The sequence below is a fragment of the Xiphophorus couchianus genome, chromosome 4 (assembly GCF_001444195.1).
Source record: "Xiphophorus couchianus chromosome 4, X_couchianus-1.0, whole genome shotgun sequence".
Taxonomy (NCBI): Eukaryota; Metazoa; Chordata; class Actinopteri; order Cyprinodontiformes; family Poeciliidae; genus Xiphophorus; species Xiphophorus couchianus.
The window spans coordinates 31,378,283-31,395,954 of record NC_040231.1 but is presented as its reverse complement, the minus strand read 5'-3'; the positions used below and the strand labels follow the sequence as shown (position 1 = coordinate 31,395,954).

Below are 17,672 nucleotides of genomic sequence, written 5' to 3'. Positions count from 1 at the left end.
TAAAGGGGCAGTCATATGTTATGTATTTTTCAGGCACATAGTGAAATTTTGTAGCATAATCAAGTACCTATGTTACCTTCTTTTGTTAAAAAAATCCTATATCTATCAAATTTGAGAGGAGAAATTTCTCTTTGTAATTTAACACCTTGAAATTGGGCCTCTGACTCTTTAAAACCTCCTGCTCTTTCTGAAATTCTGCCTTCAGGAAGTCATCACACCATGGCTGCTCTATTAATTCTTTAACAATTTTTTTTTACCAGTGTTTCACTGAGAAGTAGCTCCGATAATGAGCTCAGCAGATGTGCAGTTTGCTAATTGCTGCTGGCTAGTCTGAAGGAGCTGAGTGGGGGAGACCCAGGCAAGGGCTGATCTGTGAGGCTGAAGTTTGGAAACTGCAGCTCTGAGGAGGAGCTTTGTCCTGGAAGGTGGAGCTTGGTCCACCCAAGTGTTTTGCACAGCTGAATGGTTGCTATGGAGGTTAAAGGATTTCTCAAACAAGCATAAAAGAATCAGGGTAACGCTCCAGGCATGTTTTTGATGAGGAAATAACATAAAACTTTTCTACATTTTATCATTCTACTGCCATGTATTTCTGTTGTTCTTGCTGTTTTATGTAAACAAACACAAACTAATGCATAGCAGTGAAGCAGAAGGGAAATTATGCTTACTTTTTAACGCTTATATAAATAAAAATCTAATAAAATATTACGTTTGTCTTCGGTCCCTGTGAGTCAGTGCCACAATCACAATTATAGCAGAAAGTCTTAGTTTTATTTCGTCACCTTGTTTCCCAACTTTCCTCTTTGCAAAGTAGCTCAAATTCAATCCAGATTGAATGGAGATTATCTGGTCACAGAAATTTAGTCTCAGATTTGAATCTAGCAGTTAATTGGCTGGAACAAAACAGGAATCCGTCGTCGATTTTGCTATATCTTCAAGGTCTTTATCTTTTTTGTCACATGGAGCAAAAAAGGCTAAAAGACAAAAAAAAAAAAAAAGGGTTTCAGCTCGAAGAACCCGAGTCACATTTTGGGTCATACGTGGTGACCCAAGTTAAAAAGAACATCTGGACACACCAAAGTCTGCGTTTGAGTAAAAGTAAGTCAATAGATGTATTCCTGTTTAATATGGGATTAAAAATAAAATTTCTTTTAATATAAGAATCTTTTAATTTGTTTGTAATAATTTAAAAATAAAATAAATAAAAACATTCCCATCTGTTTAACCACCTGTGCTGGCAGGCCGGTTTTTTGAAGTTTCAACATGAGGACGAATATTACAGAGATAATAATGGAAGCTGCAGAGAATTCTATTAAAAAGTCAGGGAGTATTAATGATAAGAAAAAGGTGCCATGGTGGACAAGTGAGTGTAAGGACGCAATTAAATTAAGAAATAAAGCCTTAAAGGTATTAAAATGTAACCCAATATATTTGAACTTAATTGATTATAAAAGGAAGCAAGCAGTAGTAAGGAAGATTATTAAAAAAGCTAAGAGAGATTATTGGAGAAATTTTTGTAGTACAATAGGAAGAGATACAAAAATTGAGAAGATTTGGAAAGTAATTAAAAAAATGAATGGAATTAAAAAAGAGTTTGATTATCCTGTATTAAAAATTGAGGATGTAGATATAATTAGGGATGAGGATAAAGCTGAGGTGTTGGCAAGAGTATTTAGTAAGATACATAGTACTAATAACATTAGCGAAGAGGGAAGAAAGGGAAGAGAAAATACTGTTATTAAGTATAAAACTTTAATGGAGAATGAGGAAGATACAAATAATTTTTTGAATGTGGAGTTTACCAAAGTGGAATTAAACGGAGTTCTTAAAAAGACCAAAAATACAGCGCCAGGTAAAGATAAAATTTGGTATAGAATGATAAATCAACTAAGTGATAAGTCAAAAATGATAATATTGAAATTATTTAATAAAATCTGGGAGGAGGGGAAATTACCAGAGTTATGGAAGGAATCTATAATTGTACCAATAGCTAAACCAGGAAAAGATCATTCAAAAACAGATAGTTACAGGCCAATAGCATTAACTTCAAACTTATGCAAAATAATGGAAAAAATGATTAATAATAGGTTAGTGTATTATTTGAATAAAAAGGGTTTTATTTCTAATTATCAAAGTGGTTTTCGGAAAGGGAGGAGCACTAATGATGCAACATTATGTCTTGAGCATGAAATCAGAAGAGCTCAAGTAAACAAGGAAAGTGTAGTGGCTGTGTTTTTCGATATTGAAAAAGCATATGATATGATGTGGGTAGAGGGTTTATTGATTAAATTATACAAATTGGGGATCAAAGGAAAGATATATGAATGGATTAAAGACTTTTTAACAAACAGAAAATTACAGGTAAGAATAGGTGAGGTTGTTTCAGATAAATATGTAGTGGAAAATGGTACGCCACAGGGAAGTATTATTAGTCCATTATTGTTTTCTGTTATGATAAATGACATATTTGAAAATATTGGAAAAGACATGGGCTGTTCACTCTTTGCAGATGATGGAGCTATTTGGAAAAGAGGGAAGAATATAGAGTTTATAGTTAAAAAAATACAAAAGGTTATTATAGATATAGAGTTGTGGGCATTGAAATGGGGGTTTAAATTCTCAGTGGACAAAACGAAGGTAATTATATTTTCAAAAAAACCCAAAAAAAAAAATAAGGTTATAGAATTAAAATTATATAATCAGAAAATTGAACAGGTAAAGAGTATAAAATTTTTAGGTTTGTGGTTTGATGAGAAATTAAAGTGGAATATTCACATCCAAAAGATTGTTGATAAATGTAAGAGAAAATTGAATATATTAAGATGTTTGGCGGGTAGTGATTGGGGAGCAGGGAGAAAAACCTTAAAGCAGATTTATACGGGGATAATTAGAGCTGATCTTGATTATGGGTGCTTAGTGTACGGTTCAGCAGCTAAAACTCACTTAGATAGATTAGACAGGATTCAACATCAAGCCCTGAGAGTATGTACCGGAGCATTCAAAACAACACCAACAGCAACATTAGAAGTAGAAATGGGAGAAATGCCACTAGATCTAAGGAGAACTTCATTAGGAATAAATTATTGGCTAAATTTGATGGGCAATAAATGTGGACATCCAACTCGGGAAATTTTAAAATCATGTTGGGAAAAGGAAAAGAAAGAGATGAAGAGTTATGGATGGAAAATTGAAAAGGAAGTGAAGGAACTTAAAGTGGACACTCTGGAAATTAGTCAAACAGATCCAATATCAGTTATACCACCGTGGATTTTACCAGAAGCTATAGTTGATTTAACAATATTGGTAAAAAAACATGATAAGTCAAATGTTGCAGAAAGGTATGCAGTGCAATCACATTTAAATAATTACTATAGACATGTCCAAATTTACACAGATGCATCAAAAATCGACGGAAAAATAGGAATAGCATGTACAATTCCAGATTTCAAAGTGTATATAGGGAAGAGAATCACAGACGGGCTATCAATTTATACAGGAGAAATGTTAGCAATACTTTTGGCTTTACAATGGATTGAGGAAGTAAAGCCTTTACAAGCAATAATTTGTTCAGATTCGAGCTCAGCTTTGCTAAGCATAAAATATAATAATACGGACAGTAGGATGGACATTTTATTAGAAATATATCATAATCTATTTAGAATACAACATTTGGGATTAGTAGTTGCATTTGTGTGGGTTCCAGCACATATAGGGATAGTAGGAAACGAGAAGGCCGATATAACGGCAAAGAAGGCAATACATAATCCTATTAGTTTTACAGTTAGGATGAGTAAATCGGAAGGGAAAAGTAAAGTCAAAGAAGAGATGTTGAAAATATGGCAGAGAAGGTGGGATAAAGGGTTAACAGGAAGGTGGTTTTATAAAATTCAGGTGGCTGTAGGAAAGAAAAGAATAGGAAGAAGGAATAGGAAAGAGGAAAGAATAATAACAAGGTTAAGGTTTGGTCATACAGGGCTTAATTATTCACTTTTTAAAATACAAAAGCATAAAACTGGAAAGTGTGATTATTGTGAGAAGTCTGAAACAATAGAGCATGTTATTTTAGAGTGTTGTAAGTATGAAGAAGAGAGAAGATGCATGCTGAGAGAGTGTGTAGGTATTAAAGAAAGGTTTAATTTAATAGAATTTTTGAGGAGAGATCTCGGGAGTAGACATATTCAAATAATTATTCGGTATCTTAAAAAAACAAAGCTATTTCATAGGATATGAGTAGAGCAAGTTGGGTGTGAATGTGTAAAGAATATCAAAGAGGGGTATATAAAGCTATAAGCAAGTTGGATAATATAAGCAGGTGTGTATGTGTGGGGGTATGTTTAATCAGGAGTTAATGGAGGGAAAAGGTAGAAAGTGCAAGTTTATAGACCATCTCGAACCACACTCCATACCGGTAAGTGGCGGTAATGCTACTGTAAGTTTGTTGCCAACCGCCAATAAAAACCAAGAAGAAGAAGAAGAAGAACATGTAGGACAGTGTGCCTTGAGGACCAGGGTTGGGAAACGCTGCTTTAGACGCTAGCGGAGATGAGATGAATGTTAGTCAGGTGAACGGTAATAAACGAGGCACGGAGAGATTAAGCGCTGCAGCCGACGAGAGGCTCACCTTGTGAAGGGATGGTGTCCTCGGAGCAGGACGGGGTTGTGGTCTCCGTGCTGTAGCCGCTGGAGTACTGCAGGGAGTCGCGGCTGCTCTTCTGCTGCTCCACGCTCAGGCCCCGGGTCAGCACCATGGCCAGGTCACTGGCTGCCGGGGAAACCTCCTCGCCGTGCTGACGACACACAGGAAAATTAGGGCTGCCATGTTTTTGTCGAATCGTTACGGATGCTTTGGTACAACCTGAGCCTCTTAACACTGTGGTGATGCGGAGAATGTAATAAGAAAATAAAAGAAGTTGAGTGGAACTTGACAATTTTTTTCCAACTATTGCATTTCTATTGTGTTTTATTGACGGATGTCACTTTTTTTATTCTAACTGATTTCATCCTTTATTTTTCTACAAAATAATATGCTGTTGGTGTCCAGCATTTGTTTGTAAAGTTCTATTTGAATACATTGAGACTGGAAAAAATTATCTATGGACAAATGAGTCAATCATTCCTATGAACGGTTCTGATTACAGTATGTGGGTGTGTAAGGTGTAAATGAAGCTCAGTCACTTCCTTTTGTTTTAAAACTATTTACACTAAGGTCAGAACCATAACCTGCTAATTTGGATTAATTAATTGCATAGATTTTAATACGTAAATTTTTGTCCGGTATCAACCATGTTTTTTCCGTCCAGAACCTTTGTACTCGTGCGTTTCTGGTACGCTCATGAATCCGACGCAAAAGCTATATCCACAAACAACAGCGATGAACAACAATGCTGCTTCTCTTGGTTCATTTTAGCCTAAAAAAACTGATCAGACTGGATGCTGGAGGAGACTTGTTGTGATAAAAGGAGTAAGCGTATCAATGAAGCTATTCATGGCTAAATTAGCATCTTAATGCTAAACATGTAGCAGCAGCAGAGACTTTCTAAAACGCTAACGTCAGTCCAGAGTCCACATTTATTAAACAAAAAAAAAAGAATCACTTCAACTTGGAACTGTTGTGTTTAAAATAAATAAATAAATAAATAAATGTGTTAAAATTATTAATGCATTACAATCTACAAGTTAAAGTTTTGAAGCCTACCTATTTAATTGAAATTACTATCTTGATAAATGTGTATATTAATTTTATAAATCTAGAAGTTCTCTTGAGAAATATTCTCACATTTAAACAGGTCATTTCATGAAACTTCAGGGTCTGGAAACTATAACATGTGATACGATTTGTGTTTTTGTGCTGAAGTAGCTTCTTATTTAAGCTGAGTTTGATATTGTTTGAAAACATCACAATTCATAGATACAAATGTAAGTATTTGCTATTCAAATTAGTGAAACTAGGAATAATGACTCATAACTCTGACCACTGGATGTCAGGAAAGTGCTGCCAATGTCATCTGTGGTATGTTTAGAATATGCATCAACCTAAAGCTTGAATATGCATCAGGCTTTAGGTAAACATAAAGCTTGACTGTGTGATGGTTGAGATAAATTTGCAAACGAAAGTCTGTTAGTGGTTAATGCTAATGCTAGTCCTCATTCAGTAGATTCACTGAAGACGTAAACTTGTTGCACATTCAACAACTGGCCACAGAATCTAGTTTAATTACTTTGGATCAACATTATTAGATTCTTTTTCTTCTTTTGCTCTTTCCTTTGGTTTGTTATTTTATTTGTATTTCCTTTTTAATTCATGCAAAGCCCTTTGAATTGCCTTGGTGCTGAAAATGTGCTGTATAAATAAAATTACCTTCACCATTCAACATAATATTTATAACAACGGCGCATTTATATACAACAATAAAGTTGCATAATCTTTTTATATTATTACATCCTAAAAAAAAATCATATTTTGGGTCATTTGGCTCACTCTCATTTGGCTAGCATCGTTACCTTGGCAGCGATGCTAGCAGGTGTCATCCGGGGTCTCTGGCCCTCTTCTGGGTGTGACGCTGCCGCGTATCCCTGGGAACCCGGCGAGCCCTCGCTCTCTCTCAGCCTATCCACTGGCTCCTTTCTCCTCTGGACCGGAGCGGCGGCCGCGGGCTGCTCGTACTGACCTGCTTTGGACCAGTCCTGTACAGTTGAGGGGAATTAGTAAACAGCAGGCGGATGGCAGAGTTAGCACAAGAGACCTGTCTGCTACCCAGCAGTTTGATTCACTTCGCCTGAATGCAGAGAACATGGCCGGGGGGTGTATGTGTGTGTGTGTGAGATGTGTGTGTTTTGGAGGTCATATGAAGACAGCTTGTTGTTTGGGTTTTTTTTTTTTGCTGAGTCATCAGTAGGTATATCACACAACCAGGGAGGCAGGTGAGGGTAAATTAAAAAAATAAGATTAAAAGAAGCATGCATGCACACAGCAGCCCATGATGAATGTTTTTAAAGAAGCAAAGCAATGAGTGGAAAACAAATCAGGTGAGAAAAATAATAGTCATCTGAACTCTGCAGAACATATCCAACTGGAACGGAGGGAAAAGGTGGAACTGGAGGAAAAACAAAAAAAAAAACAAGGGCAAGTGCATGGGCAACAAACCTTCCACATGGGAACCTTTGATGTGGGAGAGGAGGAGCTGGATCCAGAGGGGCGGATATAGGGTGGGGACGCAGGAACGGGAAGAATGACAGAGAGAGGCCTGGTGGAGCCAGAGTGAGAGAGAGCGGGGCGGAAGGTAACGAAGGACGAGCCAAACTGCGGGATGAGAGACACGGTCATGTCACCAGAGAATGGAAAAGCGGCAGGCAGACACGGCGAGGCAGCCAGCTGTGGAGAACATGAGAATGTAAAGCCGCAGTCACAGACACCCAGCCTGAATCTGAGAGGGAGGAAAAGATAACCGGAGGTGATCCTAGCTGAGGGAGGAAGCGTGTAGAAGAAAGCCTACAGGGGTCTGCTGCTTCACATGGCATGACCATGTTAGATGGTGATGGGATGTGTTAAACAGTTCAGCTGTTAAAACTTTGTTTTTGGGATAATTGTAAAACAAACCAAAAAAAATTGCGTGGCGTGCATTTGTATTGACCCTTTGCACGTGATGTCACTCTCTTCGAAACCCCGCCCACTCCGCCATGACGGCTGTCAAAACAACCAATGTGCTCCTGTAAAGCCTGTCAAAACATTTGCACATGTGCTGGCCTAATATCGCTTTTATTAAGTTGAGTTTGCAGTGAAAAGACAAGGATAGAAACCAACCTTGTCATTTTATCGTGTAACGTTTAACGAGGAGAGTTACAGCGGTCATTATGAGCCGTTGCTCATGACGGTCAGCCCTCCATGTAATCATAGATTTACAGCAAACACTTTTTAAAAGGTAAGAAGATAAAAGTTCATATACTTTATAAGTAAGTATGATTAGAAAGATATGAAACATTGCATTATGGAGAAGGTACGCGGCTAACCATTAGTAACCATGGAAACAATACCCCACCATGTAGCCTAGCATGTATGGAAAAAACTAGTTAGCATCTCGTCTTTTGTACGTTTTTAGTGCTGCTCTGGTGTACGGAGAAACAATGTTTATGACAGAGAAAATAATCATGAGGCGTGAATTCAGGTAGTAATTTGATCAACACATCAGGAGGGAGGAGGCGTCGGTTTCTAAGCTAGCTGTTTTAAAACCCACCGTCTTTGAGCCCCAAACAAGTTTGTTACGTTCACAGATAAATTAGTTCGACTCAAACAAGTAGAAGCCACAAAAAAACAACTTTGGAAAACAATTTCAATCACTCTGTTCAACACTCCCATCCCTCACTCCTGACGTCCATCATGGCGCCTCAAATGATTAAGTGACGTAGTTGGAGGGAGTCAATTCAACTCCCTGTATTCAACAGCTCAACATCTGATTGGATGGAGAGCATCTATGGCTGCGTCACACAGCAGGCGACTGTGACACATACCCGGCTTTTTAAGGTTGCCTGAAGAGTTTGTGTCACTTCCATACATAGTACTAAATGGAAACATTCACAGTCTGAACAGCCGTGTCGCATTTTGTCTGACTTTTTTTTGTCTCTAGCTGGTTTCCATCACCTGGGTTAACATGCGAGGGGCTGGGCTTGGCTTAGGGTTGCTAGGTAACAAAACTGTTATGTGACAATTTAGAGGTTTTTGAAATGGGCCAATTTGCAGCCATCAGTGGGACATACTTTTTTTCTTTGGCTCTTGGACTGTTTCTACAAAGGTACAGAAACATGCAAAAGGTGAATTTTGGACCTTTTAACATTAAACAAAATGTTGATATGTTTTGTACAGGTATGTCTGAGTGTGTTTTTTCATCAAATGGCCTTTTTTGAGTCTGTTGTTCAGCTAACAATTAATCGATTATCATAGTTGAAGATTATTTCAATAATTCTTTCATCACCATTAATCGTTTCAGCCCTTGAGGTCAGTTTTCTCCTCCTGAAGTTGAAGGAGTTCCTTTGCTGTGAATGTTTCTGTGGTTTATTTAATCAAGCTAGAAAAGGCAAGATGAATTAAATTAAACCATCACAGAGAAAGCCTTTACTCAGCTCTATCATTTGTCACATACGCACCAGAAAACCGATGCCGTTTGATGTGAATGCAGAAAGGTGAAATGCTGAAGCAGATCTGAGAATTTCCCAGACATGAGGAGTCGCATTTCTTTCTTTTATTTCATTTCATCAAGCACGACTACACGTGTCCAGACGGAGGATGTCACCGTCAAAGATCCCCTCATCATTTAAACAAGAGAAGCCCATCATCCGATGTAAAATAATAAAAAAGAGAGATCCAAAGTTTGTATGATTGTTTTTGCGACTCCCACAGTGTGTACCGCAAGGTTTCTGTCACGATATCCAGGAAGGAGAGCAAACAATCGTGTTTGACAGTCGAATTAAAGCGGGATCATGGAGGAAACCTGTCATGGAGGAGAGCTGCTGTTGTGAAGAAAGCTTTTGCTTCCAATCTTATCAGAATTCTTTCCTTTCCACCAGTAAATCATCAGCAAAACCTTATTCTACTGCACCTTAAAGAATGTGCTTAAAAAAGAAAGCGGCTCTGAAACATGAAAGAAGTTGCAAAAACGCATTTTAGGGAGATTTATATGGGGACCTTATCACCAGCTGAAGCACAAAACGCACCTAATTCCTGTGCGGCTGTTGGCACAAAAAGTGGTTTTATGCCAAGCGAAGCAGAACAACAGCGGCATTTAAAAGCGAACAGATATTACAATAGTTTCAGCCCAGCACTTACGTCTGAGGTGCTTTCTTTTTCTTACCACGCTAAAATAAAACCTCTGCAGGAGAAGGCATTAAGCTCTGGGGAAGTTAGTGTCAGATTTGTGTTACTTTTCAGAAGTCTGCCTCAAGCTGGTTTCACATAACAATAAAACCGCAGAGCTTCCTGCCACCGCTGTGAGTGAAACGTGCCACTTCAACAAAGCGGCTCTAACAGCAACTTTTAGAACAGCCACAATTATCACAGCTGTTTCAGCGCTGACAACCCGGCTTTGTTCTCCTGAAAACACGGATGTGAATGAATGGGGAGATGTTTTAGGTGAGAAACAGAAACGGATAACTTTGACAAAGTTTATTTACAGCAGCCTTGTGACGAGTTGGATTTCTGAAAAGCCCGGGGGTACGGTGACTCAGAAGGGTCAACAAAACGTAACAGCAAAAACCACCACTTTTTAAATAAATTAGGTTTGTCAAAGTAATTGATAACTTGATATAATTGAGCAAATGGGTAAATTTATACTCAACGTAAAGATTGCTTTAAAAATTGCTGAAATTTGCTGTTTTAATTTTTTTGTGTGTGTTTTGAGGAATTTCATTATGCTTTTTTTGTAAGTGTGATTTTAATTCTAAAACGTGCATCTTAAATATCTATCCTGAAGACTTTATCGCAAACAATTTAAGATTCCTACATAACATTTGCTTTTTGGAAGCTAAATGCTGTATTGCATCCTGATGGAAGAAAGAGACAGTATGAGGAATTTCACAATGGATTAAACAAATTAACTTTTACTTTGCCCTTGAGAAAATCAGGTATTTACTCAGAACGAGCTTAATTAATTTAGGTAAATCTGGACTGTCTTTTACATGTGGCCAGTCCAAAATGATACCCAACTCAACAAGTGGAAAGAGGATTTTTGACAAACTGCCAATCTTTTTGCTGATTTGTCTTTTTTGTTTTGTTTTGTCTGGGGTTATATTTTATATATTTGTAAATGAGTGGACATGTTCTTGTGCTCTTACAAAAATCAAGAAAGATATGTTTAAAAAAAAAGTTAGATTTTACTGTAATGTTTGAGTCAATACTTAAATAAACAAATAAATACTAGAAAAAAATGGACTATTAAACTAGTTTGTGTCAAAATCGATACAAATGGATCCAGTCACATTTGCCCAAGTCGTCTCATCTCTTCCAACAGCAGCGCTGCATTAACACTTATCCTTGAATTTTAAACTCTGCTAACGTGGCGAGTACAGCGACCCACATTAGCCCACAAGACTCTCATATCTGGTGTTTGTCAAAAAATGTCAATACTGTTTGGAAGAACTTCACTTACGAGGCCGGTAGGAAAAAAAGGAAATCCAGAAGGAAGCCACCAGCTATGCTAATGCTACAAGCTAATGCTATGACACAGATGTTTTGAGAGCAACTATAAAAGGTAAGTAAAGCTCCTTTGTCTGAAACAGTTTACCCCAGAAGATTTGTCCTGACTTCTAATAAAGTTTATTTAGTTTGTGTATCACAATGTGGTTTGTTCAAAAAGAAAAACAGCCAAATTGCGCAGCATGGCTGCAGTACTTACAGTGGTGGGGGAGCTGCATTCACTGACTGACTGGCATGTTTCTGAAGCCTCTGATGATGCAGAGCTGGAGGATTTCTACAACAGAAAGAAAAACATTTTCTTATCTAGTTTATCAGTTCTCAAAACTTGCAGAGCCATAATTTTTTTAAATTCTTCTTCTTCTTTCACATTCAATGGTTAAATTTTAATTTTTTTAGCTTTTCTTATCCATGCATATTTATGGGGACAGAGATACATAAATACCCCATCTGATATTTAGAATCTTGTCCATTAGCAAGTTGCAGAAAAACACCAAACAGTCTGTAGCCATGAACTAAGTCCTATAACACAGCACTGCTATGTGTCCAACCTCATTTCTTCACAGAAAAAGTCAAATCTGTTGATTTTCTGGTATGGGACTCACACAGAACAACAACTTTTGGTCACACTGACAAGAAGTATGTCTATAGGAGTCAAGGTGAAGTTTCAGACTTAAAGACATTTGCAGTTTTGCACACATTTGTAAAGGAAACGCAGCTAATAATCTTAAACACACTCAAAACCGGCTGTTTTGAGTGTGTTTAAATCTAAGAAAGCTAACGCTAAAAAAACTAAGAAAGCTAACGCTAAAAAAACTAAGAAAGCTAACGCTAAAAAACACTAAGAAAGCTAACGCTAAAAAAACTAAGAAAGCTAACGCTAAAAAAACTAAGAAAGCTAACGCTAAAAAACACTAAGAAAGCTAACGCTAAAAAAACTAAGAAAGCTAACGCTTAAAAAAAATTAAGAAAGCTAACGCTACTCTTATGTCAGAAACATAACACTAGTGAAACTCATTCTTCCAAGAACAGAAATATGGCAGTGTGATTTTTTTCTACAACTTACTAAAGGACAATTATTGACAGGGAGAGTTTAAATGTGCAAAATGACACTGAATTCAGACTGCTCCTGTGTGCTGTTGTTGGTGAAGGCACCAGGATTTCATACCTGACTGGTGATGTCCGAGGGCATTGGCGAGGGAGGCTTGGAATAGATGTTTGCATCTTGGGACACGAAGCCCGAATCATGGGAGGAAACACTGCTGAGGCGGTGGGCTGCAATGCCCCCTGGTGGTGGAGGCTGTTGAGGCATGCTGCTGCGGTAGCGATAGGAGGAGGAGGAGGAAGGTGAGTGTGGCTGGGACCCTCCTCCACCACTACCCACACCTGCACCTCCCCCCGACGAACGGGAGGCACTGCTGTGGGCTCTGTTGACGCTGCTGCATGGTGAGAGTTCAGGGAGAGGTGAGGAGGAACAGGGGGTGAGGGGGCGGGGGGCAGGGCAGAGCGATGAAGGGGTGAGGAGTGTTACAGTGTCGGATGCAAAAGCGGTTATGGTCAGAGGAACGTGGTGGAAGGTAAAATTAGTTGTTGGTTAAAGTTTGGGAGAGTGAGCAAAGAATTGGAGGAGGCGAAGAGAGAGTTTGCGATTGGTTGATGGGAATGAGTCCAGGAGTTTTTGTGAGTTGGTCGGGTTGGTGTGAAGTCACACAACAGTCACAGTTAGAAGCAGATTCACCAGAAACGAAAGAGAACCGGGGTGTGAAGCGTCCGGCAGGAGTGAAAGAGGGCAAATCACAAACCAGGTACAAGTCAGAAGGTAGACAAGCGAAGATGGGAAAAGAGCACAGAGGAGGGGGGGGGGGGGGGGGGGGGGGGTGTCAGAGAAGGAAAAGCAGGAGGGGGGGGGGGGCGCGGGGGGGTAAACAGAGAGTGTGTGAACTCAGGGAGATTCAAGGACTGAGAGATTATTGTTTTCACAATCAAAATCCTCACACATCAATTTCTGCTATGTGGGCCTTATGCAGTGCATTCATACGCCTTGATCGTTTTCAGATTTGTCCCGTATCTGAAAAGTGTGGAGACTTAGAAACATGAAGGTGTTCTGCTTAGACTGTCACATAATTTCCCTGTTAAATAAACTGCAGTCTGCCTGTGGTGTGGCACAAAGGCGTATAAATACTGTTGCAAGTCACTGCATTATTTACATCCAAGTAAAGCTGATGTCAAATTGGACTTTCATGTTTTAATCTGTCTCTTCGCTAAAACGGTGGGAATGTTGGAGTTCTAACAAAGATGGCGGCACAAACACTAACAATGCTCTGACAAACACAGACAGAACAAGTGAGACACCGACATCCAGGGAGGCTCCTCTTTCCAAAACTTAAGAGTTCTGTACACAACACTGAAATACAGCTGCGTCCTGGTTTTTTATGTCTTGCGTGTAGGGGTGTGTGTACGTGTGTGTTTGCACCTGCACATGCTGCTCTTGCGTGAGCCAGAGCTGCTCGGGGACGACGGGGGGGTCTGGTAGGACCAGCTGTAATCGGAGCCCTTCAGATCCTTGATCACCTGCGAGAGAGACAGCAGCGACCATCAGTCCGTTTCACACACGCTTCCGGCGTTTTCTACCAGCCAGGTGTTGCTGCAGCTCACCTGTTCGCTGGCAGGGGGCAGTTTGTGGGGGTCGGTGGTCAGCACGGTGAGGTCGTCGATGATGGCCTGGAGGTGGGTGATCTCTCCCAGCATGGCGATCTCTCCGTTCTGGCCAACGGGACACAAACCAGGAGCGTGATGCTTGTGACTGTCAGGATCCAGCCTCACACACCGTTCAGTGAGGTCATGTCCCTTATGATCAACTGCAGCGCCAAACATTTCTGACTGAATCGGTGCTTTTCATTACCAACAAAAGACTTGAAATATTTCCCTTAATGAGTGATGAATGACTGATTATGACTCTACATCATAGTTAAAAGATGGAGTTTTGGGGTCACTACAGATGAAAACAGAAAGCAGGGACTGTTGACTTGGTTATTGTCTACAGTAAACACCATCACTGCTCACAGGTTTGGTGCTTCAATGTTTATTATCCACTGAAAAAGTTTGCGTGACTCCCACGCATTTTCAAAGGACGGCAAAAGTTAGCATATATTTATGCCAACATTCACGCCATATTCATTTTAATATACATGCCGAATTGTGTGTAAAATATGGTGCTGCACGTATTTTGTGCGTACGCACGCTTTATATACGAGGCCCCAGAATGTTTTAGTGCGCCGCACTTTTGAAAATTTCTCAACTTTTACTATGAAAGCTGTGCTGTGCGCCCAGGATGCCAATCTAATACATCCACCACTGAAACCTGAGAGGACATCTGTCACTATTTGGCTCAAATTTCTGACTTTGCAATGTCAGGGATTAGTTTTAATACTGTAAATGTATGAAGAACTGTACTTTTCCTCGCAAATGTAACTTTTTACTGTCTAGAGAGAAATGAAGACTTCGCTGTAAACTGAAGGCAAACCCCGGGCCTGGGATTTTATTATGTAAATAATGACATCAAGTTATTAAATCATTTAAATTTAACGTCAAACATTTAGTATTGAAAAGCTTTGCGATTCTTTTTCCAGATGATTTGTTGTTTTTATTCATGAATAATAAGTGCAAAAATGTTTTATAAATGAAAAGAAAAACATTGAAGCTGAAATAAAAGAAAAAATCAGCCAGATGTTTCACACAGATCTCATTTGCATATTTGCAGAAAAATATCGACTTATCTGTAGAGAGAAAAGTTCATTGGCAGCAGAGCAGAATAACAAACATTGTTTTCCTCTTGACTTAGTGCCGATATGAAAAGATTGAATAACTGTTACAATTATTATTATTTGAAATGAACAAGGAACGTAAAAAAATATCTAGATATTGTATGACTAAAATGTTGGTACAACCTGTGTATTGGTTCATTTATTGCCTTAAACCTTATGAGCAGAAGAGGGCGCTGTTTGTTTAAAATCTCCAGAACCCAGCAGTTTGTTGGAAAGGTTTTGCCTTCATGCAGGTTGGTGTTGTTGTCCATATATTTACCATTTCTCTCCTGTCTTTCAGCGCTACTTTTATTTTCACTTACAAGTTTTTAATAATTTTCGTTAGTAAGCTAGAGTTCTTTTCGTACTCAGTGCGTGCGTTAACTTTGCACCAAATTTTGTTGAAATATAATATAATAATCTGGTGGTGACCGTCGCATCCTTTGTTTTTCTACCAGTTTACTCTGAAAGGTAAACCAGGGTCCGATCGGGCCGGCTTCCTCCTCACCACCACAGGCTGAAGGAAGCCGATGAAGGTGCAGAAGCGTCCCCTCTCCTCCACCAGGGCGCGGCGCACCGCCTGCTTCTCCGTCTCCTCCATCAGTAGACACATGTCGGTCACATCCTGCATGGCGCTGTCCAGCTGCGGCTGCAGGTCGCCTCGCCCTGCCAGTAAACACAGAACGCGCTTTTCAGTGAAGAGAGGCGGGTTGACACAGATCAGTACAGGAGAGCTGGAGAAGAGGACTGAGGAATGGAAGAAGGAAGGGGGGAGATTACATCTGCAGTGACTTGCAAAAATATTAACTTCTATATCGTTTGATTTTTTGTTGTTGTTGGACTTTGAATAGGCCATTGCAGTGTAACTCTGGGTGTATCTTCAATGTTGTTGTACATATCTGGGAGGCTAAGCTTCAAGTCTTCTGCTGCTCTATCTGAGCAGTTTTTTCTGTCCCTGGTTCCAAAAAGCCTCCCCACATCATGGTGCTGCCACCACCATGTGTCACAGAGCGGTTCATATTTTATGTTATTATCATATTCAGCCAGATTTGTGGAGTGCAAGACTACTAGCTGCCCTGTGGACAGATCCTCCCGCCTGAGCTGTGTGCAGTAATGTGTGCATCTTTACTGCTTCTCTAATAAATACAGTTTCATTAGCTAACCCTAAATTTATGTTTGTCACATAATGAAATCATTTTAATGAATACTACATATGAATACTTTGCAAGTCGCCGCAGCTTCAGGTTGTTGCCTCTTTGTACTCCAGTATTAGAACATAAATAAAAAGCTGATCTTAGTGGAGGAGTATGTACTCTGATGTGTTACAGCATCAGCACCGGTCCAATGCATCACCAGTGTAGCATGGCGGCCGTTTGAAAAGTTACACTGTCGAAAATCAACTGGAATTTGGGTCATTTAGCAAAAATATTTAGCTTCAAAACTAAACAGTTTCACGCAAAATATGTAGTTTTTACATGAAATATTTCGCTTGTTAATTAAATATTTACTTTGAAACTGAGATGAATAAATAACATGGTAATATATATATCCAGTATATATATATATAACACAAAAAAATGAACCTCCATCTTGTTCTGTTATGACAGGATAAATAACCCAAATCGTCATTTTTTGCCGTATCTTTACAAACAACGCACCGTAGTGTAGAGCCAAAGCAAAACAGAAAATCCAGATGCTGTCTGCTAGCTAGAAGAGTCAAAGTGAAATGCAATGCATAGAAAGCAAGACATGAAATGAACCTCTGTAGTGTTACAGCATGCAACACAAATCAGTGCAGATGTCAGTACCATCAGGGACATAATGAAAGAAAGAGTTGCAAAGGAGTGGCAGCATGACAGCAGAAAGCCTGCAGTGTCACTACAAAGCTCTAATAACACGAGCTGCAAAAGTCACGAAGGAGTCAAGGAGGAAGTTCCATTATATCAGGCAACAAAGACGAGCTGGTATAGAGGCTGAACTCTAATCCATCCTCAGGGGACCCAAACTTTGATTAAAGTTGTTCAGAGACTGCAGTGCTCTAGAAATGTCTTCCATTTGAAGGTCAGGGTGAGAGGACACAGCAATCTGTATTAATGCTAATGTTTATCAGCTAAGCTAAATTACAGAAATAGTGTGGTCTGGAGGACCAATTGCATTCATTTTCAGTTTAACGTCTTACTTTTTCAATTCATAGCTACGTTTGTTCATCTCAACAGCATTTGCTCGTAATGTAAAGAATATATCAGAATTGAGTTTTCTCTAAGTTAGCTTTACTCTTAAGGAAAAGTAAAACAATGTATTTTGTTTGTATACGGAATACGATGCAACAAAAAATGTTCTTACATTGTTTGATTGTTTTTTTTTGTGGTGATCCAAGTAAGAAAAAAGGCTGCAATATTTCCTCCCTGCACTGAAGGTTAACGAAGGTCGCTGGATATTAATTTATTTCTAAAATGATGATTTTGATGAAGCTGCATTGTTGTGACAAAATTATCACATCTTTCTTGAGATTTAAAAAACTGTCAAACATTGCAAGTATCTGTTACTGGAGAGTCAGACAGGGAATATGTCTTAATTTTAGGAGATCAGCGACGGGCAAATACTTAAAAACAAAACCAATCTTATCCACCAGTCTGCAAATGTCTGAAAATCAGCAAATGTCCTTTTTGTTCTGATGTGAAAAAGAGCTA

The 17,672-nt window shown here is 39.1% G+C and overlaps 1 protein-coding gene and 1 long non-coding RNA gene across 6 annotated transcripts in view; one reads left to right on the top strand and one right to left on the bottom strand.

The window, feature by feature from the left end:
• The window catches only part of LOC114142754 (MTSS1-like protein), a 73,089-nt gene that overhangs the window by 6,952 nt on the left and 48,465 nt on the right, over positions 1-17,672 (bottom strand). For 2 of the 5 annotated variants that reach the window (XM_028014200.1, XM_028014199.1), the window contains 8 exons: positions 15,491-15,648; positions 13,835-13,942; positions 13,653-13,750; positions 12,348-12,618; positions 11,382-11,456; positions 7,145-7,300; positions 6,502-6,684; positions 4,622-4,787 (listed from right to left, as the gene is read on the bottom strand). In XM_028014200.1, the coding sequence (XP_027870001.1) occupies positions 4,622-4,787; positions 6,502-6,684; positions 7,145-7,300; positions 11,382-11,456; positions 12,348-12,618; positions 13,653-13,750; positions 13,835-13,942; positions 15,491-15,648 (1,215 nt within the window). The remainder of the gene's footprint in view (positions 1-4,621; positions 4,788-6,501; positions 6,685-7,144; positions 7,301-11,381; positions 11,457-12,347; positions 12,619-13,652; positions 13,751-13,834; positions 13,943-15,490; positions 15,649-17,672) is intronic. The other 3 variants (XM_028014203.1, XM_028014202.1, XM_028014201.1) reach the window with 2 other exon arrangements.
• LOC114142757 (uncharacterized) lies at positions 22-13,825 on the top strand. The gene is made up of 3 exons (XR_003595101.1): positions 22-301; positions 12,702-12,711; positions 13,814-13,825. It is a non-coding gene; the product is annotated as an uncharacterized LOC114142757 (long non-coding RNA).